This window comes from Salminus brasiliensis, chromosome 6 (assembly GCF_030463535.1).
Source record: "Salminus brasiliensis chromosome 6, fSalBra1.hap2, whole genome shotgun sequence".
NCBI classification, from domain to species: domain Eukaryota; kingdom Metazoa; phylum Chordata; class Actinopteri; order Characiformes; family Bryconidae; genus Salminus; species Salminus brasiliensis.
In genome coordinates, this window is record NC_132883.1 from 13310835 (window position 1) to 13335675 (window position 24841).

The following is a 24841-nucleotide window of genomic DNA, read 5'->3' on the forward strand; positions in this document are numbered from 1 at the left end:
CGGCTCTCCTAATCGCAACACACTGAACAGGGCAGGGGACAATCTTTCTTATAGGACGAGACGTTCGCTGGGCTGTTAATGTCTTGATATGCTTAATGACTGGTGGCTGACTTGCGGACTGATGACTTCCGCCACTGCCTGAATGCTGCTTCTCCCTCTGACGTCTCTAAAAAACTCATGGGAGATCCAGGCATTAGTGATTTATAGAGAACGAACATACAACAGATAATGAGAAAAAAATGCCCGCAAACATGTTGCTGTAATGCAAAACAGAAACCTAGATGTTTTTGTTATCAGCCATGGTTTCCATCACCACTGTGAAGAAGTCAGTGAGTTATACATAACCATTGATTAGGAGGCTGATGCCCCTTGCTTAAGGAGACACTTTCAAGCTTAACTAAATGTTACAGCTGACCACGTGGATGAAGAAAAAGCTTTCTGAAGGTAGGTTTCATAGGCAGGTGAGACAAAGATGAGACATTCAACCAGAAGAGACTGTACCAACTGTTAAGCATGGGGGTGGTAGCAACATCCAAGGCTGCTTGGGAACTTTTACATTGCACAAAGTGGTTCAAATAATGTAGAAGGATGAGAACCTCAGAATCCTTCAGCATAATCTCAAACCATCAGCTTTTGGAATGTCCTTCCCAAAGTGCTCATCTCAAATATTAACCCCACTGTACCAAAAAGCGAGAAGTTAGCGAGACCACGTACCATTAGTGGCCATTAGTACCACTGACCCCACGGAATCTAACATTGTTTATTATGAGACTGTTGTAAGAGTAATGCAACCTAATTCTAGATATTATTGATCATTTGAAGTCATTTTATCAAGTAATATAATTGTATTGCAGTGGCAGACTGAGTTAAGGAATCTTATAATACTCTCATACGATTCTGTTTGTTGTATGTCATATGCTTTCCCTTGCCAAGATGTCATTTCTTGCTCATCCCTTTGATTGAATAAAGAAATGTGACTCACAAGTCATGTACATAGCAACCAAAAGACACAAATAAGTTAAATTGCAATCATGCCTTTACTATATTCTGCTTAGTCCTCAGCACTGTTCTAATGAGTATCGCCACTGTAGTAAAGCAGGACCATTTGAATCAATGGATGTCATACTGTACTGACTACGTATTGGTAATGGACACACACACACACATCTAAGTTTAGTTCTGCCATGCTGTAAAGCAAGTAGTCAGTGGAAATGATTAATTAAAGTCAGCAGCTTTGAAATGCTGATGTCTCAAGGGAGCCACTAAAGATCATTACTGGAACAACTGACAAAAACAAGCTGACAGAGAAACACAGACAGATACAGACCTACGCACACATGCAGACACAGAGCATAAGGAAATGACAAAAGCTGTGCTCTATTCTAGGCCGCACATTAGGTCACTGACATCTAGAGTGACAAGGCAATAACAGGAGTCTAAAAAAAACAAGACATCAAACGAACATGTACGGGGCTGACAGAAAAACAGAAACCTGCTGTTTTTCTTTGCACATTTTGTGCTCAGTATTCTTAGTTCCTGTAAAACACAAACCACATATCCATGTCCCGTTTGTATGAAATAAGCAAATACAAGTACCCATATGTAAAATGAATGACCCAAGTCTATCCCTAAAACGAATTAAATGCTTTTACCTATTCAGTCTAAAAATAAATTATACATTTGTAAACTTAGAATCATGCAGCAGATCTCAGAGTGCAGTATAATCCTGTTTTTCTCCTGAGAAGGTAGAAAAACAAGCACACGCACACAAACTTGCACACACTCACACAGACCCCTTAAACAGCAAACCACATCATTCTTACCCGTTTGCAAGAGTTTCTGTCTCTTCTGACATTTTCATCTGGCACGGAAAAGGATAAGATGATGAGTATAAAGAGAGAGGAAGAAGAGAAAAGCGAGAGAGGAAGGAAAGACAGATAGAGAGAGAGAGAGGGAAGATGCAGAGTAATTCACAGTGTGAGCTCAGGCCCCCAGCAGCAGCAGCTTCCCTCTGGCTTCAGCAGGCACGCACACACACACACACACACACACACACACACACACACACACACACACACACACACACACACACACACACACACACACACACAGCCACGAGGAAAGTGGAGGAAGAACACAGAACTTAATAGGATTGGGATGACTATCACACATAGCGAACACAAACATCCCCTCTCCTCCCCTCCTCACACACACATACACACACAGCTCTCTTTCTCAAGCCCCTCCCCTTCTCAGCATCACGCTCACCCTACACAATGCAGTCGGCCCTCTGATTGGCCAATGCCGCAGTGGAGGAGGGGCTTATTTTTAGGATTCCAGCCAAATAATAAACAAAGCTAAAGCAATAGATGTATAGCAGACTCAAGTCAAGTGACAATCGGACCACTGCCTCAGCATTACAAGGGCAGGCCGTTATCACAATGACAAGCCTGTGAATGAGGCCTGGCTGCAGGACATCTCGTCACAAGACTCAGGAGAAAATGCCTCAACTTCATGCTGCGGAACGAGTGAGGCAATGACGTAGCCTGAAGCTAGCTGGGGAAGGAAGAGCAAGCGAGCCAGAGAGAGAGAGAGAGAGAGAGAGAGAGAGAGAGGGAGAGAGGGAGGGAGAGAGAGGGAGAGAGGGAGGGAGAGAGAGGTTTTACTGCAGTGATGTGCTTCAGCACAGCAGTCTAGCAGCAGCAGCGGGATAAGAGAAGCACCATACAGCATCCTCCGCTCTGTCTGAATTAGGGCTGCTCAATATTAGCAAGAATATCATATTGTAAATATATAATCCTATAACTATATTATAACAATAATGATATATTTTTTTTAATATATGAAAACACAGGATGCACCCTCAGCCACACCTTCTAATATGATGTTTTGAAGCATCACTGTTTGCTTTACCTCACAGTTAGCACCAACAGAAGTGGTGATACTGATTCTCAATCAGCTCGTTGAAGTTGGAACTGCTGAATCTATTTATTGAACTGATAACATATTTATGTTTGTAAGTAGAACATGAGATACTTTATTAGAAAACTACACTTGTGGGGGCTCAGTGGTCTACTACGCTACCACTATGGCCAGGTGGTCATTAGTTCAAATCCCAAGCCATGCCGCTTTGCCACCAGCCGCCAGAGTTTGAAAGAGCACAACTGGCCGAGCTCTCTTCGGGTGGGTAGAGGGGAGAGATGACGCTCTCTCCCCTCATAACTCGCATCTGTTAGCTGTGGGGCGAAGCTGGAGACCCGGTGCTTTTCCTTCATGTGTGTTGGCTGCCTGGCTAGGCTGCATTCAAAAAGAGGTGGTGGCTGGCTTCGCATATATCAGAGGACATCTGTGTTAAGTCCTTACACTCCTAGTGTTGGGAGCATTGCTAGTACTGGGGGAGTTACAAACGGGTGGGTTAATTGGCAGCACCAAGTTTTTCTCAAGGACAAGCTGACATGCTAAAGGATCCAAATGGCTACCAGATCAGTCTAAATCTAGAAAAGAAAATATTCCGGTTTTAGTTCCATTAGCTGCCTTACTGAGTTCCAAATTAAAACCATATTTCAACAGATTTAAATTCACAAAATCAATCACTACACTGCTTTAGGCCATGTCCACTTCAAATCAGAATAAAAATCTAGATATTTTAGCACTACACGGATTTAGATCATGGCATTTCATTATACCCATAATGCAGAATGTAAACTGAAATGTAATTGCAATTCTTTAACTGTGTACTTAATTTTGTAATTACAACGGATAGCTATACGACAACTAAGGCAAACAATGGTCTACATGGTCTAGATTTATCTAATCACTTTCTTTTTTTTATATTTGTATTCAAACAATATTTTTGGGGAAAGCATTATTGATCCTAATGATCATGACCTTAAAGGTCTAATTTACTTTAGAAGTATTTCCTTTACTATGGATGTTGGAAAATACTAAGGGTTTAGTCAACTCACTTTTTAATTAATACCTTAAAGCTGATGATCTTCCTAACTTACGGTGTATTGTTTTATTAGTCTTATGCATTATTTTGTATTAATTTAGCATTTTTTCATGTAAAACACTTTTGCCTTTCTGTATGAAATGTGTATTATACATAAAACAAAATAAACAAATATGCCTTTCCTAGTCTTGACTTGCCTCATAGAAACCCATCTGGGCCAAGCCTGCTCAGAATGATCACAGCACACAGTAGTAGATTACATTCTTGGTGATATCCTCAATAATGATGTATAAAAATGTATGTGCAGCCCTGTATGTAATCTGTATATCTTCTCAAGCACAGACGCAGAGGCTCAAATAAACTTCCAAAAAGACTTAAACAGACAAAAGAGATTACATTATTAGAAAGCTCTTGTGCATTTCGTCTGAGCAGCAGAAAAAACAAACCTACACATGCTTTTGGAGTATGATTTAAAGGGGGTCAAGGTTCAGGAGTGTGCACTGAAAGTAGCATTCTAGTTACAGCTTGCTCTTCATAACACATGACTCGAGGCCTCTCGCAGTATCACCTCAATACAACTTCACGAGACAAATGACGCTATAGTGGGAGAAACCTTCGACCTTAATGGGAGTGTGTGTGGGTGTATGTATTTGAGTGACCTGATCATCCACTGCACATGTGCCTTCTTTAGCAATGTATAATGAAGATTACCCTGAGCTGTGCTGATGGTAGTTTAACCCCTTTCACTATTTCACTTCTATGGATGTCACTATGTAATACAGGATAATATGGTCTAACAAAATGCTTTCTGCTGTTCAGCAAATCCAACATATCAGCTGTGACACTGGGGTGTGAAGTCATTAACCCATTAAAGGAATAGATGGGGGGGGGGGGTCTAATTAACCCCTTAACACTCCAAGGCGTATTACACAGAAGTAATAGAAGTTTGTAATAACACGATGGCAGGCTAAAGGCTTTTTAAGGGGTTTTACAAACTTTATCAGATGCAGTCAATCAGCCACAGTGTAAAGGCAGCGTTTGTTTGCAACATTAGCCTAGCATCTCCTGTTGTAACTTCAGAAGAACATGTGAGTTCCTACCACATGTTAGCTGATTGTCTACATCTGTGGTCAGTGATAAATCAGATCTGACAGTTTGTAGAACTATTCCTTTACACCTAAAGGAGTCACGTGTCCATGCTTCCATTATTATCTCTTTTAACTATATAACTTACATATTAATAATTATACACAAACCTACATAATTAATAAGTAAGATTAATAGCTGAATGTGATGCCAAAGGTCAAGCAGGACATTTTTTTGACAGAGTCAGTGTTGTGGTAAAAAACCTATAACCACTGTGGTTATGTTGTATTATGTTGTACGTTTTTTGAGAGGCAAAGTAAATACTGGTGCATATCAGAACTTAATTAACATTAATAATGGTAATATTAACTTCATAAATTCATCATAGTAGCACAGGCTGAGGCTCAGCAGCTTATGTACAGTTTGTTGTAATGAAAGAAGCAGTAATTGCAAGCCATTTATATCATTGCTGTCATGAAAACCTTGTATCGCCAAATACACAAAATGGACAAAAGTACTGAGACACATTTTATACTTTAAATATAGTATTTAGACCCCTTCTTAGCTTTCGATGGAAGTCAAACAAAATGATTAAGTTTGGAGCATTTCCATTGGTCCATTAATGATGAAATTGTGATAAAATGTAAAGAACAACTGCCAAAAACTCTAGTTTTTTTCGTGACAGCGACAAAGTATCTAAAATGTCATGTAAAGCAATACGCCTAAACTCCCTAAACAAAGCATGTGGCACAGTTCTCTTGGGAGATATTTGGAACACTCAACATGCAGCAAGCTGACAAAAGCAATAGAGAGTTGGAAAGTTAGAGTACCCCTCAAAAGCCTCCACTGTAACATGTATCCCACAAGCTGTGTGAACAAGAGCGAGGGGCTACAAATGTGGAAAAGTTGGAGCATGGACTGTATATATGAGACCTATGGTTGGAACTCAAAGTAAAATTCAGCACAGTAAAGTTAATAAAAACCTCAGATACATAGATTTTCCATTAAACAGCTATCATAGTATTCGAGGTCAAGAACATGTGTGTCCATGTTGTACGGTTGTAAAATACTGTGTAAGTAGAATTCTATCTAAGTTATTTCTATCACCATACTAAAGAAACACAATGCTGCCCTTGTTGTTATATGTATTATGATAATGTCTGAACACATTCAGTGAAATTCAGTTTTTACATTTAATTTGTAAACCTAATGAACAACTGGCAAAGTGTGATTGCGAATCTGTGAGCCACTCACAGCACACATGGAGAGCACAAAATGTAAAATCTATTAGTATTCTCAGCTTCCTCTCTTTAAGTTTGAATATGCTTGTCATGCAAAATGACTGGGACCTCATATCATCTTTTCACAGAGCTTGTATGTGTGTGTATGTGTGTGTGTGTGGGCGCCTGAGTGCTTATATGCCTTCACAAACTAATGTGAATGCCATTTCAGAGAGATTCACTGAATTATTGAAAAACAAACACAGCAGGATGCTGCCTGTTCAGCCCATGTTCAATACGCTCCTTACAACAAGAGATACTGCCCCAATACAGTGACTCAGCCAAGGTCAGTTAGAACTAATCTATATTGCTGATTCTCCTGCAGCTAGTTGGTCCAGGAATAATGCGCAGTAGATGTGTGACCAAGAGCAATGGCGTGAATTATCCCACATCAACACTAATTAATTATTGATAACTTTGAAATGACAGCAGCTACATTGGATCACTGAAAGCCTTGGGTGAACCCAGTCGACAGAAGCCAATACCAAACACAAAAGCATTTGTAATGCATCCTGTTTTAGGGGCCAATTAAGCCATGACTTAACTGGGGACAACAAAACTTACGGGGTAGACATTCCAGAATCTTTGAGGTCATCTGTATTGTCCGGCAACTGCAACCTACAGTAGAACAGGGAGGAGAGGGTATCGGTGACATAGCGAAGGCAAAGCTAAAACAAAGTGCCAAAAGAACATCGTGAAAGGACAGCATTGTTGTGAGAAACACAATATTCCCATCTCACCTTCGATTCACAGTGGGAAAAAAAATCCCAGGACAGGTCAACTCTAACATACAGCTGGGCTGCAAAATGGTCCCCTAAATGTTTTCTTGCATTTCCTTGTATTACAGCCCAGCAAAACAGCACAATACATGAAGGGGGTCTCTTACCTGAAGTCTGTAATGACAGGATCCAGCCCATCACTCTCTATTATTGGTGACCTGAGGGTCAAAATAATAGTCAAAAGCTGTCACTTTCAGTATTAAGGCCAGAAAAGCTTATGAGGCAGCAAATATTACATTTTTAGGGGAAAATACTGACTTTACAGGGGATGAGGCGCAGTCTGGTGCCTCTTCTTTTTCAAGTGGGTCCCTAAAAGAAGATTACAAAAGTGTTCATCCGTTTAATACAAAACTAAAAAAAAAGACTTTAAATGAAATAATGCAAAACAGCATCAGTTTACATGAACAAAATCAGAATTGTAATTAAATCAATTTGATACCTATTATATGTATAAATGTGTGTCATTTTAAAGTATGTGAATCATTGTTATTAGTGATAACTAATATTGTGTGATAAAAGTGTTGATTTGATGTCAATATTAACTTATAACCTCTACACTTTAAAAACTCTCTAACTCATCCCAAACATACTGGATGGAGCACCATTATTCCAGAGTGCACAGTTCCACTGCTCCACAGCTCAATGCAGGAGGACTTTATACCCCTCTAGCCCAAGCCTGGTGATGTATGCGTGTGTGAGTTTGTTAGCTTAACTACTGTCCAGGGGAGGTCCAGTATTAACAGCGGCCTAATAATACCTAGTTTATTACTAGTGGCACTCCTCACCTAAACTAACAGCCATCACTCAAATAAAAGTTGCATAGTCAACACTAAAGCATCAATCAGAATGAGCTAAAACAACCCCACATATATACACTCCAAAGTATCCCAAACCTCAAAGCAAGTCCAAAATGATCCAGAATCTCCTTCTACTTCAGGTACGTACAAAACGGAACAGCTGGAGCTGGAGTATATAGGCCTACGGTTAGCTATGCGTAATGCCAAGAGACGGCTAGGGTATAAGAGGGCATAAGACCGACCCCCAGGACTGGGCTGTTCTCTTGAGTGATGGAGGTCTGTTGAATATTTATGGGAATTACTCTATATTAATATTAATATAGACTCTATAGTAATACCCTTGATTTCTGAAGAAACTGGGTGAGCCGAGGTCTACGAATGTATGGCCAGTGGATTTTTATCATATTAATGGTTTTAAAGGCTCAAGTTAAAAAGACAGAGCTGCTGTAGATTCACAGTCATGTGGAATTGGGATAAAATGCCTTTCTGAAAAGCCACCATATGTTTACCGCAATTAAAGCTCTGTGGAATAAAACAGAACTTCCTAAAGTTGTAATTATGGACCTCACTCCCCTAAAAAGTACTCCAGTGAATGTGGTGGTGTGTAGGCCTACTGGTGATGCAAGGAGCCTATTTGAAGATGTCCATGAGGGGGGAAAACAGCCTCCTTTCTAGACACCATGGTGCTATCTTCTCATAAACTGTACCAGAGTGAACCTAGTAATGTTTTTTTTTTTTTTTTTTTTTTTGTGCAGGGAGACACAAAACTAAATGCAGGATTTATATCTTTCAAGTCAGTATAGCTGGAAACAAGTGACTGCTGTGTAAGTATGAGGAAATCTGTCAGAAAAGTGACTGAGCCGTCAATCACCTCTCCTGAGAATAATGCAAGTTCCTGTACTTCCTCGTCGAGGAATGCTGATAGGATTACACCTAAGGTGTTTCATGCAGTGTGACTTTATGGAGACCCTTTGGAACTTTAAGCTCTAAAAATATTCTAATCAACTGGGAACAGCTCGACTTTTAATACCTACATGACCACCACTGTCAACTCTGCGGCGTGTGTGCCATCTCTACAGCAGATGGAGGCTTAGCAAAGCATCTCAAAGGCGACACAATGTGCCCTACTGTCCCCCTGACCTGAGAAACAAGCCAGGTGTGTTTTGGACGCTTTTCCTCATTTAAGGATCTCACAGCGGTGACCGCCTTAAATTGTGGTTATCGGACATCTCCAAATAAGAGCAGTGAGAGTGAAAGGTTAGCTACCAGCCTTCTGAGAGCAAAGAAAGACTAAACTCGAGCGCTGGGTTTTAGCGTAAACCCCCGAAGTGGACTTTCTCTCACCGCAGCCTTTGCCTTATTATATTAGCGATAGCTCGCCCTGTCTTCTCACAGAGCAGTTAGTGGTAAAGCAGGTATGTGGTAAGTTAAGGCGGCTAAGGTGCTAACTTACTTTTTGGTGTCATTCTTTTTGTTGCGTTTCCAAAAGCTCATTCCAAAACGGGAACGGGGGCTAAAAGGTTATCCTGAGGCTGGAGTCCGCAGTCAGCCGGGCATTCGCTCCCCAAGCAGAGATTCAGTAAGAGCAGCCTGGCCGAGAGGTGCGAGAGATCCTGTCCCACAGCTAAGGAGCAGCGCCGCTCTGCAGGGTCTTAAAGTCCTCCGGCTTAGCTCTGCCTACACATACACAAGCTACACAGTACTGAGAATGTGCTTTTCTCAAATTATACACCCAGATCACTAGCAAAAGCCTTCCGAGGCTAAACGAGCAGGTGCTGGGCTAAAAGCTAAACCCAGACTTGTAGTTATCTCGTCAGCAATCCAATCGCAAACCATGCCAATAAGACACCGAGAGGACACTGAGAGAACAGCAACACTGTCCGCTAAGCTGCCTTTTTGTCATGTTTTTCAAAAAGAAGCTAGGCCCCGAAACACCCCTTATAACTTCAGTATAAATGGCTGGGGCTAACCTAATAGGTTGATTTTGATTAGGCCATTCCATCATCTTATTGCATGACCCAACTGCATTTCACCACCAGCTCACAGACAGTGACATCTGCTGCACTTCATCTAATTAAATGTAATGACACATGCAGTGGATTAGTGTTTATTAAGCACTAACAGTATCCTCGATATGCTCCTCAAGGCAACATGACAGTTGGTTTAAGTATCTTACGTTGAAAAGCAATATTTAATTATTCTTTTTTTTGTAAAGCTACAAAAACACATTTGCCCACCTTTATGGGTGTTATATAGGCTGTGTAACCACGCCAGGGTTATTTCTGTTATCTGTCAAATTTCAAAAAGATAACACTGTCGAAATGACATCAATTAAAATGACTTGAAAGGCTCATTTATTCTTTAGGTTTAATTACATGTTACTTATTTAAACATATTTAAACAATTGTCCCTACGAAAAGGAACACAATTGTAAAGTAAAAAAAATAAAATACATTAAGCCAGTTTTTAAAAGCATGTCAAGAGCCAATATGAGTGGTTTTTGATTTAGAGGCCTATACATACATACATACATACCTACATACATACATAGATACATAAATGATTAACGGAGAGAACTGTAGCAACAAGCAGGGCTAAAAAAAGGTTGCAAATTCAAGGCCAAGCCCTAATCTTTACATAAGTAGTGCTAACTGATGTAGTACTTTATTCTGGGTTATGGAGTAAAATGCCATGTTCATAATGCTCGAAACGATCTTCAGAAACTGCAAGGTAAAAGTTGTATTGGTCAGAAAAGTCAGTGAGAGTCACGCCTGATAGGCTGCCTGTTCCCTGCCTACTCCTCTCGTACTTTTTCAACGTCTACCTTTTACCCTCGATTTGAAAGACCAGGCAAAGATCTTCACTGTAATGCAAATATCAGTCAAAAAGGACGTTCTTCACACAGTAATATCTGAAATGTCAAAAAAAGGAAAAGAAAAGCACTTTCTGTTTTCCATCTGACCACCATGCCTAATGCTTTCATATGGAAGGTCTGACTGACAAAGTACAGCCATTGTCCACAAAAGTAACAGATGCTCCTCACAGTTACTTAAGACTTGCAGACAATGCCTTTAAGGTCAACCCAGAGTGCAGTCACGAAGCACACTTTAAAATGCAAACCAGTACTACACAAGCTCTCAGTGCCCTGTTAATGGTGACCTGCTGGAGTTGGTACATACAAGCAACTGAAATGGGTAAATAAGTTTCTCACATCACTGTCGGATGTGATTACCAAAATGGTAACTTTACAAAAGTGAAGAAAAAAAAAAGCCAAACACATATACTCCATTTCATTTCAGACCATTTCTGTTGGTCTATTAAGTCTGTATTTTAAAAATTTCTAAAATATCCAATTGGAGATGATTTTGTTCCGACATTAACAATTTTCAGAATTCTTCAAAAAAAAAAAAAAAAAAAAAAAAAAAAAAAAAAAACAACAACTGATCAGTGATTACACTGATTACATTTGTCTAGTAATTTTGACCATCAGTAAAATTCACTGAGAGTTTAGAAATGTGTAGGAATCGGGTTTTTTTGGGGTTTTTTTTTTGGACAATACTGAACTCATTTAACTCTTTCTTGAACCCACAGTAATTTGTTTTAGTGGTTCGAAAGCTTTGCTTAGTGGGCTCTTCTGACGGTCAGCATTCCACAGCTTAAGTACACGTAGATCCTAGGTGAGAGGCATTCCCTAAAAGCACTTCTTAGGATTGCTCTCTGTTTTTCTAGACACCAGAACTGAACCCCACTTTTTACCCTCACTGAAAAAGTTCCCATAAGATTTTCTAGAACTGAAAGTTGGTAAAAATCACTTCATATTTTCCCCTCAGGCCTATTGGACAATAGTGTTTTGTTCAGCATCTCATTAAAGTATTACTTTTGCTAATATAGATTAGTGCAACATTAATATATACTGAATTACACAATTACAGGCAAACAACTCCTTGCATATGCTGTACACTTACACTTCCACAATACTTTTTAAAATGTAATTACAACTGTAATCACACACAGGGTAACAAAGCCTATTTTGAGAGCTTGTGTGACAGGGTTAAATTCCAGCACAGACTAAACCAGACCTGGAGCAGGGAAATCAACCAGTTAAGCTGAAACTGGAGAGGAACAGAAGAACCCAGTCACAAGCTCTCCAAACAGACTTTCAAAATATAATATGCAAGGGTCTAGTAGCTTAGAAGAGTGTAAAAGTGTGTTTTTAAAAAAGGTAATTTCTCAGTTCGGAGACCAATAGATGTTCTGGCTTTCCTGGCTGGGTTTCCCAAAAGCATCTTAGCACAAAGATAATTCTTCAATGGCCAAGAAAGCATCACACTATACACCTGTTAAGATGGTTTTAATACTAAGGTGATATTGGGAACGTGGGCACTGATTGGGCTGCAATCAAGCAAACATGAAATCTGGGCCCAAGGTTCGAGCTTCTCCATGAGGACACTGTGGAAGATTTCCAATTCTGAGACCCCTACTCTTAAGAGTAACAAGCTACTTATGGCAAATCTCATATAATGGGGAGCCTACACTGACACTCAACCTATTATACCAACTTCTGTGCTGAGTTGAACTCCAGACTGATCACTTTTAGCATTATTCACATTACACAGTTACAACCACTCAGATAGAACAGTTGGGCTCCCTGATTACCAAAGATTTAGCAAATGTCAAACCTTTCCAGACTTTTCATACGTTTACCTAGAAATCAACTTACATGTTGCAATGCGTAGGGGAAGTGGAGTCGTGTGTCAGCGTGCCTGCAACACTTCGTAGCACTGTGGATTTGATGAAGGAGTTACAAATATATAGGGCAGCCATTTGAGCTCACCTTAAAAGCACACAAAACCCGCCTTAGAGTCACACACTGTGGGGCTATGTTTTAGTCCTTTACCTTTTCACCACATTACGCCTACAGTATGCCCCAAACTCTGTCCAACCCCACACTGTTGCAGGAGGAGTCACTGGGTACATGCAGAGAGCTGCAACTGAAGATGGTAAGACTGACAAGGGTTTTTGCTAAAATCGGTGCAGTGTCCATAGTCTGTCCCCGCACCCGTAAGTTCAGCTCTTCACTGTTCGGCCCTCGTCCCTCATCCCTCCTCCTCTGCCAGGTCCGGTTGAGGTCAGGAGAGTTCGGACTTGCTCAGAGCGATGGCCAGCTCCAAATCCTCCTGCTCCTGCTGCGTGAGACGGGCCAGACGCTCCCTCTCCTCTCGCTCACTCTCCCTCTTCGCCCACTCGATCATGTCCTCCTCCGTGGGATACTGCTCCACAAACACACACAAACACTCATTAGAAATATTATTCAGTTGCAAGAATGTATTCCAGGTCAGACAGCAGACAGGCTGAATCATGTAGGTTGGTGGTCATCAATCTGTTCCTGGAGGACTAGCATCCAGCATATTCAGTTAATCAGCAGGTTTAGCTGGTGAGTCAAAGCAGAGAAACCAGCAAACTGTGTTGGACTGAGCAGAACTGACCTTTAAAGCAGGTCAATATTTAAATAAAAAAAACAATATATACCATGATGCAGAATGAGGAGAATGAGTTGTCATCTTCACATATAGAGAAGTCAACAAGGATAGGTTGAAGAGAACATCACCCCAATTAGTAATCATGGGCATCATCCCAGCATTAGGACTGAGCTTCAGTGAAGCCTTCAAACAAAATCCTTCAGTCCGTTAAGGATGTGTATGAAGCTAAATGGCAAAAGCACATACAAAAGAACCGGCCAATATATTTACTAATATCTATGCAAATTGGCTTGGCAAATTAACTCTTTTATTAAACTAGTCATGGTCAGAGTTCTTCAACAGTGCATTTCAAATTTGCTGTGGTGTTCATAGTTTAACATGGTAGTTTGGACAAAGCTTTTTTTTTGGCAAACTGTTGAACGGATACAGGTTTACAGTTTATAATCCGAATCGGACACTTTAATTAGGAATGCGCCGTAATGGGACAATGCTGATAACTAAGATTTTCCCATGTACATAGTCCTTAGTGCCAATGACAATACACCCATGTATACAATTTAGAAACTGGATCTAAACCTACCTGGATTACAGTTGCATTACTGAGAAATGGTACATGCATTTTGTAGTGCTACTAATGCAGTAGTCCAGCGTAACCTGAACATTCTGGCTTTCTTGATATCAATAATATGATTTCAATATGATGAGATCATTGTGCATCCTTTAGATCCAAAATGTTCCTTAAGAAGTGTTTTTCTCAGTTTTTCTGAAATGTGAACAGCTCTAGTGCAGATGACCTCCCCCAGGGTATAGAATTAGACATTGAGTTTAGAAACATATATAAACACCACTAATACAACAACAGTGCTATAACATATTGTTAGCATGTATTTAATAAAAGAATCAGTTTGAAGCTTAACAGTGCTCTTGGGAAAACATAGTTCTGGAAAACCCACCAAACAGTTTTCTCTTACCCACTTTACAGTACAGACAGTTCTTGCCGGTAGCCTTTTGTTTTTATTAGCAGCATATGCATACAGCTAATAAAAGTTAAAAGGTATGAGATGAATAGACCAGGATTGATCAACCAGATTGTAAAACAAGGCAAAGATCATAATGTATTCTTCTTATGACAAGCATAATGTCACGGTCACATAAAACTAACTCCATTTTTGCCAGTTTCACTTGTTGACATAACTTAAATCTGTCAGATTTTCTTTACGTTTTGTTCAGATTCCATGAGGAACGAAGCAGAAAATGGATAAGAAACATTTTATACACATATTTATTCCATTGTAAGTTATTTTTCCATTGTAAGTTATTTTTTCTTTTTCTGTGAAGTTGTCATTTTGGAGGTTTTCGCTTGACAGCAACAATATGGTATATAATGTAGAAAATAAAGAAATGTCCTTATTTTTTTGTCCTTAACTTTGTTTCTACCCACAAAAAGAAACATTGCTTGCTCCTGCTTCATGTTTAGTCAATCTGATGTAAAAACATTAAGTAATGTGTTAAGTCTCAAAGTAAAGATTTTCTAACTAATCCCAAATTATTCCTTATGAACCAAATTATACCTTGCAAATATTCTGACACTGACGTGGCAATACTACTAATAAGGGGTCTTAATAAGGGGTGGATGATCATGTCGTCCTTTCTTTTTGCAATTTATTTTCAGCATCTAAGCTTCAAGACAGCAAATATAGTAACCATGCTGAGCATGCAGTTCATTCACACAGACAAAAAGGTTAAAAGGTACAAATGTGAACAACATTAAAAGGCACACCTAATAACATTTGGGTGCACAGTTTAGGAGTAGAAACAGCTTGGCCACATGGTTTGTTACAACATACAAAAGTAGCTGTCAGCATTCTTCTGATCAGAAAAGACAGGCACTTTCTGAGCTTGAGTACAGGCTCAAACCCTCACCTTTCACCAATTTGGGGATGTATTTATGAGCCTACATAAAGGTTTATAGACAAATGGTAAGTTGAATTAAATAAAAGTTAAATAAAGGCAATAGCAGACTAAAAGCACCAATATGGTGCTAGTAACTCATTGCTTCACTTTCAATGATTTACTTTTGCAAATCTGAATTTATTGAAACACTTTTTATTGGCACCAATTCATCTGATTACAAAAGAGAAAATGGTCACAAAAAAGGTGAAAAGGCTGAAACCAATGCTTTAAAAACAACACAAACAGGAGCCAAGAGATAAAACTGGCACCCTTGTAAAACATTTTATTGAGCACTTTCTATAGTTTATAAGGGAATGAACTGATGCTGTTCCCCCCCAGAAAGGGAGGAAGTAGTGAGCATGTGCTGAGGGCGTGCTGGGAGTCATTGGATGCAGTGGGACTGATTCCGCAGTCGGGAAGTGCCTGAGCCAATCATAGCTCAGAAAATAGGTTACACAACAGGAAGTAGGCCAATCACACAGGTGGACACAGATGATTAGTGCGTGCAGGACATGGTGAGGGGAGGGTAGATGAGGGGAGGGCAGGACAATGGACATGCAGGGAGGGCTCAAGCCTTGTTCAGAATGGTGGAAACCATGACACAGAGCGTGGTGTGACGAGAACAAATGAGATCAGACAGCAGCAAGCAGCCCCACCTCTACAACCACAGTCAGTGAAATCATTGTGAAAATTAGTATAACAGAGGCAGAATAACAGCTTAACATTTATATGTATATACATATATAATTTCTTCTAAAGGATCATTTTAAATTCAAGGCTATAAAAGGTATACTGCATTTATCAGTGGTTTAAATGCCTTTAATTTAATATTTATACAATACATACACAAGCTGGTTATCTACAAAATAATAAAAGACAATATATTAACAACGTCCGCTATAAAAAAATTGAAATGACTCCAGTGTAGTAAGCATGTTGAGCAACATCTCCAAAATAAATAGAAATGAGCAGTGTAGATGGAGCTCTCCTGAAAGATGGATTAGCTGGAAAGGGCTGAGAGGCAAAGGCTGCTGCTAGGCGAAGGTGAAAGGTGAAAAGTAAATGTCAGGGATGGTTACTGCGTTTGAGGAGGGGGAGAGGGGGCAGGGGAGGTGCTCACTTTGTCAAAGGTGGCAAATCTGTCAGGGTCACGCGAGGCTTGGCAGGGAGCGGAGGGGGCGAAGGGATCCGGCACGGCGTCTTTAGCAGGGAGAGAGGAGAACTCTCCTGAACCCTGTGCACTGAACAGTCCACGCCGCTGAAACGAGTCTGACGACTCCGACCGGTAGATGTTCGACCGCTTTCCTGGAAGGTCACACATGTACACACAAACAATGTATGTGCATATGTAGTCATCACTTAAGAGGGTATTTTTACACCAGTTCTAGCTTTACAATCAATCATAACACTTCAGAAATGTGAGTCAGGAACCAGGGAAGAAAGAAAGGGGGGGGGTTTAAATAAATAAATAAATGTAATTAATTAGTTAATTAATTCATTCATTAAAATAAATCCTGTCCACAGTATACAGTGGCTCATTCCAGGGCCTGGCTGCGGCACAAGACCGGACATTTTATCTGTGCTGTGTGCTAATTTTGTATGTGAAGCACAAACTAACTAAGCTACAAGTGCAGAAACTTATCTGATGTAATAATTGGGGCAGAAGTGGATTTATGGTATGATGTGATTGTCAGTGTATATGTGGAACCCAGTTTACACAAGCTCCAGATGTGGGAAAAAAAGTGTGAGCAATCATTTAAAACCCTTACCATCACAAAAGTGACAGGTGCGGTCTTTAAAAACTCACCTGGTGGAGGAGGGGGTGGTCTTGTAGGGGTCCCTGTTTTTGGTGGTAATGCAGGAGGCACATCTGATTGATTGTCCTCCTTAAATAAATTCTTACTATGCGTGTTCGATGAAGCAAAAGGATCTGTACCATTAGACTGCAAAGGGAAAAAAGGGGGCAATGGAGAATCAGAACCAAGTCAATCCAAGATGCCATAATGTTAGTTTAATCCTCCAAATGGTACAATATTTCCACCAACAGATTTCAGGTTTGCTGCAACTACAATATCAGCCATTCATTTGTATTGGTACAGATGTGGCTAACAGCAGACTGGACCAATTAGATCATGGTTGAATAAAAAGCTAGTTTGGCCTACAATAAAAATGGAACAAAGAACGACTTAGTAATACTTTACCTTTGCCAGGCTGCTAAAGTCTGCAAATCCACCTCCAAATGATTCATTTCCAAATACTGTAGCAAATGGATCTGAAACACAAACAAGGATTAGCCTAGAACATGATCAAAACACACAAGCTTTATGGGACTTTTATTGCAATTTTTTTAACTACAACTTCCACCACTACAGCATCAGAGAGAACATCAAGCCACATTACAGAATTTAACATTCCTTTGAGATTAAAAAAAAATTATATCTCCGAAAGATCCCAGGTTTTTGGAAATAAATGCAAGTAATGAAAGCAATACAGTCTCCCCCCAGCAGAGGGCTGTCTGCACTTACCTGGATCTGATTCTGAATTTACTGCTGTTCCTCCAGGAGCAAAAGGGTCATTAGCTGCTGCTGGTATATTTTTCTGAAGAGTAGATACATTGTTTAAATGTTACTTCTATTCTATAAGGTAGGATCAAAACAAACAACCCAAAAAAAAAAAAAAAATTGAAAAACACCCAAAAAAGTAATGTTTGTAGTTCTTTACAGTGTGTTTCAGATACAGATAATAGATTAAACTTTTAAACAAGTATAAAGCCTATTAACCGAATAACAAGCTTGCTGTTTAAGGGTTTAAAACATGACAAATTCCATACTTTAGATTTTTAACTCACCGCTGGTAGATCTGATCCACTGAATGGGTCATCCCCAGCTCCAGTCGCAGAACCAAAAGGGTCAGAGTCCGCGTCAGCCTTGGATACGAAAGATGCATTTTCACTGCTGGAGCTGAAGGGGTCTGCTACAACTGCAGTTTCAGCTCTGGAAGAGAATGGATCAGATCCAACGGAGTTGTTAAGCTGTGATGAGAACAGGTCCGGCTCACCAGAGGCTGTGCTTGAGCTGAACGGGTCTGAGGAAGCGAAAGGGTCTCCCGAGGGAAAGGCGGCTGAGGAAGACTGCTTGAAGAACGAGTCTGTTGCGAATGGGTCTGTGCCTTTAAAAGGATCACCGCCAAAAGGATCTGGACAAAAAAAAAAAAAAAAAACACAAGGGTCAATATGATATGATGTTTTGCTCTAAAATTGCTTTTGTGGACAGAACGCTGTAAGTGTAAACGCATCATGGATTGATACCAAGCTGGCGCTGCTTACCAGAAATGTCTACTTTTGAGAAGGGGTCATCCTCTTTGAAAGGGTCACCTGCACAAAAACAGTAGAGATAAATATAATATGAATGAATGTGATGTTTGTGCCTGTATGTAACTAGATAAGTGTGCCTTACTGTCGGTGAAGGGGTCAGACTGGAAGAAATCTATGCCAGCAGCAGAGGGACTGCCTGGGCGAGCAATTCCAGGTTGAGATGGTTCCTCTTTCTGTTCTGGCACTGGAGATTCCACCTACAAAATATTCAAACAATTAGGCAACAACAATCTAGTAAAATGTATTTAATACGTCATTGCTATGTAACATTATTGCTAGAAAAACATTCATTTTGTTACAAATATTTTGACCAAAGATTACAATGCTACATTTACACCATAAGATAAGGAGACTTGAAGGCTGAGGTGAGTTACACTGACCTTGGTTGTGCTAAGGGTTGGATGCTGCTGCTTTATTACCTCTTCTGCTTCCTTCACTTCCGGCCCTACTGTTGCAGGAGAACTAGTGTTTTCCTGAGAACACAAAAAGTGAGTTGTTGGTCTGGGCAACATTACAACACAATAAGATATTTGTGTAAGAAACAACAAATTATATTACAGCTCCAATTCTTTACAATGATTCATGAAACTAAATGGAAATACATTTTCACTTTTCAGAATAAAATTTCATAAAGAATGGACTTCTCCTGTAATATTGCCACATAGGAGGTTTTGTGTGACAGCAACAAGAGGTTATAACAATAATAATTCTTACTGAGCGGTTCTGAGGCCAGGCAGTGCCGATGGTGCCAGCTGTGGACAGCATGCTGGTGTATAGATTATCCAAAGGGTCAACCTTGGACTCCAGCTCCTCAGGACTAGAGGGCACCTCTGCTGACTCTTCATCAGGCTGCTCCTCAGTGACCCTCAGCTCCAGTGGCTCATCTGTAGGGTTTTTCACCTCCTCATCCTCATCCTCTTCATCTCTTGGCTTAGCCGAAGGCTGCTCCATGGGTTGTGGCCACTGCATCTGTTTGGGCTGTTCAGAAACGGGCGCCATTCCATTTACAAGAGCAGGCTCCTCTTCTAGGACTTTCCAGGTGAGCTGGGCTGTAACCTCTCGCTCTTCTGTCTTTAGCTCTGCCAGCTGTTCCTGCATCTACAGCAGACCCCACACAACAAGAGAGGGGGAGAAAAGGGACAAGAAAAGAGAAAAGAAAGAAGCAAGTAAAGAAAATAAAAAAAACGAGAAAATGGATATAGAATCGAAATAGATTTAAGGAAAGTAATGAAATAAGAAATAAGATGATGGGTCACAAACAGAATAGGTGATGGAGAGGGGAAAAAAGTGAGAAAGAAGAAGAATGGAGAATGAGGAGGTGGGGAGTGTGGCATGAGGTTTGGTGGTAATGGAGAAGATAGTAGACATATTTTACTTAATTTGTAATAAAATGGTAATGTCGTCATGGTAATGGTAATGGCCTCTTAGATATATCTGCAGATCATACACTCATATCACTAGTATAATATATTCATGATTATCTCATCTGAAAGGCCAATAAGATGTTGTAGCACGTTAACAGACCTGGGCAATCTGTGTGTGTGACTCTGTGACAGCATCCTGCAGGGGGCAAAGCTGAGCACGGGCCGATTGCACTTTTTCTCCTAGAGTGCGCGTCTCCTCCTGCAAACGAAGCAGCTCCTCTCTGGCCCTCACTAGTTCTTCTTCATAGTCTCCAATCCTCTGCTCCTGCTCAGAGTGTTCTGCTTGCAGTGACTGGATCTAAAACACACAACAGGGAATATATAAACAGACTAAGATATACATAAGAAACTGTGTATATCACAGAAAAATCCATCCTTGGTTATAAAACAAATAATCAAAATCAGTGGCCATGGTATAGTCAGATCAACCACATTTGTGCCTGTCTATGAGCTCTCAACGGCCAAGGGCACCAAAATGTTCCTCAGGAAACATTATATTTGTTCAATAGGGATAATTTGATTCAGTTACAATTCAGAGGGCTAAGACGTGATGACAAACAATCTTGATGCATTTTTTGTAAGAATTTACCCAGCTCAGCAGCAATAACCATACTGAATGTGTTATCAGTAAATAAAACTAAACTAAAATAAAAACTAAATCTTTGTCAATAGAGTTCAAAAAGAAGCTGGGTTGACCATGAGAGGACCATTGGGTAAGTGATGTCAAAGCTTCCACATAACTCAGAAAGGACGCAGCCAATTACTAACTCTATTGCAACTCTTTTTGTCACGGATGTGTGTCTATATAGAAGCCAAAGTGTTTCCATACAATAAAATTTAAATGTATATTCACACACACACACACACACACACACACACACACACACACACACACACACACACACACACACACACACACACACACACACACACACACACACACACACACACACACACCAAAAAAAATACCATGTCATTAAACATGCATTGGGACAAGAGCTTTAAATGAGCTGATTGTTGGCATGCCCAAACACACTTTACAAGGCCTTAGCTCAGCCTCTCCGTCCATCCTTGCGGCACCCTTTAGGCTATGAACAGTTACTAAAGAGAAGCCTGTTCACACACCAGCTGGTTTTCCTGACTGCACTGCTGCCGTATGAGATTAAGCTGCTCCTCCAGAGATAACTTCTGCTCGTCCAGTCTCTCCAGCGCTTCCTGCACCTCCTGCCGCTCCGTCTGCAGCCTCCGCAACTCCTCACTCTCCTTCTGCACCTCATCCTGCAGGTCCTAGAGGGGAAAAAGGCAAGAGGGAATGTAACATAATGCAAGCATATAAACCATTTTTAAATTGCATTTAAAGTTTTAAGTTCGCACAGCTGCTCACCCACTGCTGGCCTGAGCTTAAATAGTTTATAGTTTAGACTGTACCACTGCAGTATACGGGATGGCTTCTACTGCACTAGGCATGCTGATTTCTAGATTAAAATCTGTTCACTTAAATGATATTGTACAAATAAAACAAATATGAAATTAATATTAAATAGACAAATTAATTTGATTAATATTAAAATAAATAACTAACAATAATACATGTATAGTCTATTGTAGTATTTTCTCTGCTTAAAGGAATGGAGGCCTTGTTATTGTTGCTTATGTAGCATTAGAACTAGGATTGAGAACCACAGATGAAGAACCAGCATAATTCTTGGGGAAAAAAAAACATTGACATTTGCTGAAAAATTGTCTTTTAATATTACTATGATCCATAAGGTCATGATATAAAAAAATGTAATTCACATCTACTAAATACAACTTATTTTACTCCAATATTGGATACATGTTATATCTATAATGTTAATGGGTCATGGAAAATAAGAATAATGGATGTCTGATATGATGCTCTGGACATTGCACACATTGCAATGCGGATGCTGAAATGATATATTGTGCAGCTCTACAAGAAATAGTTTGTTCACCGTAATGATGGCACTGGCTTTTCCAATACTGAAGACAGATTTTGCAATTTATAGATCAAAGGTCTTGCATAGGTCAACTATTCTCTTAATTCTGTGAGTGTTTTGACAAATTAATTAATTGGAAACAATTTTGTCAACATAATGAAGAGCCATTTGTAACATCACACATTGCTTCATCAGTGTCTAAAATTATTGCAAGGTTCACTAGAACTGCAATACATAGCAACAACGATAATACTCAAAGAGCTCTACTAAAATAATAGGGCTTTTTGCATTCTGAGCTTAACTGGAAAATGGGAAACACAGCAGCCTAATGTTCTTCTCACAACAAACAATAGAACACCCTCACACATTCTCTGAGTGGTTTATGAAATCCTTCACACGCCCTCTGAAAGACCAGAGTAGAGAGAACGCACTTGTTCTACAGTTAATAAGAGAAGAGCAGATGTGCTAAATATTTAGGGACTATTCACGACAAAAGCATGCAACCACACCATTTGGGTGCTGTAGTTTTTCCCAAAGATTCTCATACACACTCAGACACACACTTACATACCTGAACCTCACTGGTCCTCTGTCTGATGCTCTCTTCCTTTTCTTTGATCTCCTGTTCCACAGAGCTTTTCTCCCTGAAAGACCAGCACAAACAGGAATATTTCATCACCGCGGCAACAGACGGCACAGCCAGCCAGCCGGCCTCTGGCTGCACTGCTTCTTTCTCCAGCACCATGTCTGTGTGTCTACTGGAGATAGCGTGTGTGGAGGGGAAAGCGTGTGTGTGAGTGTTTGAAGGGAGAAGTGCCAGAATTGCACATGTGCAGATGGGAGGGAGAGAGGGAGAGATAGAGAGACAGAGAGAGAGAGAGAGAGAGAGAGAGAGAGAGGAACAGTGGGTGGCGTCTCCTCAAGGATGGTTTAAACTGACACAATACTCATGTAATTATATAACACATATATAACACGACCCATGTTCCAATTCAAAATAATTAATGCAGATTAGCCAGTCAAACTGCTTTTTAAACGGTCTAACTGACACACATGTAAATAAAACCATCACAGATGCTTGTTATCACTGGCGTCAGTTAGTTGACATAACAGAATGGGACAGTTAATGTTCTCCTCCAAGCATGCTGAGCTATGCAAATGACACCGCATTAGCAGCAGTTCTATGAGATGCAGTGATGTTCACAGGCTTCTCAGCTCTTGCAGCATTAAGGAAGGAAGATAAGATAATATTAAGGAAGCTAAGGAATGAGGGAAAGGAAGATAAGTAGACAAAGGAAGACATTAAGGTAGTAAATAAGAAGGAAGAAAGAAAGTAAATATGATTAAGGAAGGAAGGAAGGAAAGAAAAATTAAGAAAACAACATACAATTACGGGAGAAGAAGGAAGGAAAGAAAAGAAAGGAGAAAATATGACATTAAGGAAGAGAATTAGACAACTGGAAGAAAAGATAATACTAAAGAAAGGAAGGAAGAAAAGATACCATCCAATTAAGAAAGGACAAAGAGGAACAAATTAAGCAAGGATATTGAAAAGGAAAGAAGAAAGGAAAGATACAGAGAGAGCAGTTTGGCACCATATTCAATAATATCCCGGATTTTAAATATGGCTTAATCGCAACTGCAAAACAGAGATGAGATCTGAACTCAGAAAAAAAAACTTCAACCATGAGTCAAACTCTCTCTCAGACGCACAGGCTGAGTCAGCCAGACTCCTGGGATTTCAATGCAGTAAAAAAACAGTGGTGAAAAAAAGGTAGATTGAAGCTGAGACAGGGAGAGCGCTACAAAGACATGCTGGGATACAAAAATAGAGCAAACAGACAAGGTCTGGTAATAAAAGCCTTGGCTACTCGCCCAATATATCCCAACATCCATCCAAGGACTTACTGTTAGAACAAGGATAGCCGATAACACTGCAGCGTGACCGTGTCCAAACTTAGTCTAAAACTGCTCTCCTCCTCCTCCTCCTCCTCCATCAGGAGAGGCCTTGGCTGCTAAAGAGGAGGAGGAGGAGGAGGAGGAGGAGGAGGAGGAGGAGGAGCTGTCGCTTACCTTTCGTCTGAGGTGGCACGCTGTCGTGGCAACTTAAGGCAATCCCAAACAACATGCATCATCTTAGCAGTGAGCTCTTCTCCATGCTCAGGAACTCTCTATCCATCCTCACTCTACTTTTCTCAGTCTCTCCCCCTTTTACTCTCTGTTCAGCATTTTACTTACTGCCTCCCTCTCACTCTTTGCACTCTCACTTTCACAGAAAAGGGAAGTAGAGGGGGAAACCAAAAAGCACCTGCACTCCCTGACTTCCACCCTTCGACTGCAGAGTGATGTGGAAGGGGAAGCCCTAAATCAGTGACCGGCTCTGTCCTCTGCTCACAGACAGAGTGTGTTTGTGCAAAAAGTGTGTCCCTGCCCCTCTGTTGCTCTCCGACAGCGAGGTAGCATCGGCAGTCACATGGAACACTAACCTCAGGAGACAAATACACACAGCTCCTAGCTCCTAACACCTCTGCTTCACGCCAACTCCGTATAGTCTCCTATTTTCTCTTTCCCTTTTATACTCATACACATCTAATAGTGCTGTATCAAAACTGTTACAATTCCAAATTAATATAAAGAAATAATTGCACATGTTGGATAGACATATTAAACCAAACATATCTCCTACAGTCTTTAAAATAAAAGGTGCTACAAAGGGTTATTTGAGCGTTGCAATAGAAGAACCACTTGGTTCCATT

At 40.3% G+C, this 24841-nt stretch overlaps 2 protein-coding genes across 4 annotated transcripts in view; both read right to left on the reverse strand.

The window, feature by feature from the left end:
* ttc39a (tetratricopeptide repeat domain 39A) overlaps positions 1-9504 on the reverse strand; it is a 34042-nt gene extending 24538 nt beyond the window's left edge. Inside the window, exons 1-4 of the mRNA XM_072681664.1 lie at positions 9348-9504; positions 7356-7406; positions 7205-7255; positions 6883-6936 (exon numbers count right to left, since the gene is read on the reverse strand). Of these exons, the coding sequence (XP_072537765.1) occupies positions 6883-6936; positions 7205-7255; positions 7356-7406; positions 9348-9388 (197 nt within the window). The 5' untranslated portion in view covers positions 9389-9504. The remainder of the gene's footprint in view (positions 1-6882; positions 6937-7204; positions 7256-7355; positions 7407-9347) is intronic.
* Positions 9505-10247: 743 nt separating this feature from the next.
* The window catches only part of eps15 (epidermal growth factor receptor pathway substrate 15), a 30350-nt gene continuing 15756 nt past the window's right edge, over positions 10248-24841 (reverse strand). For 2 of the 3 annotated variants that reach the window (XM_072681670.1, XM_072681669.1), the window contains exons 13-25: positions 22657-22729; positions 21250-21411; positions 20225-20422; positions 19415-19798; positions 19081-19173; positions 18783-18897; positions 18653-18700; positions 18176-18522; positions 17853-17925; positions 17529-17599; positions 17135-17270; positions 16448-16632; positions 10248-13164 (exon numbers count right to left, since the gene is read on the reverse strand). In XM_072681670.1, the coding sequence (XP_072537771.1) occupies positions 13024-13164; positions 16448-16632; positions 17135-17270; positions 17529-17599; positions 17853-17925; positions 18176-18522; positions 18653-18700; positions 18783-18897; positions 19081-19173; positions 19415-19798; positions 20225-20422; positions 21250-21411; positions 22657-22729 (2026 nt within the window). In that variant the 3' untranslated portion in view covers positions 10248-13023. The remainder of the gene's footprint in view (positions 13165-16447; positions 16633-17134; positions 17271-17528; positions 17600-17852; positions 17926-18175; positions 18523-18652; positions 18701-18782; positions 18898-19080; positions 19174-19414; positions 19799-20224; positions 20423-21249; positions 21412-22656; positions 22730-24841) is intronic. The other variant, XM_072681671.1, reaches the window with a different exon arrangement.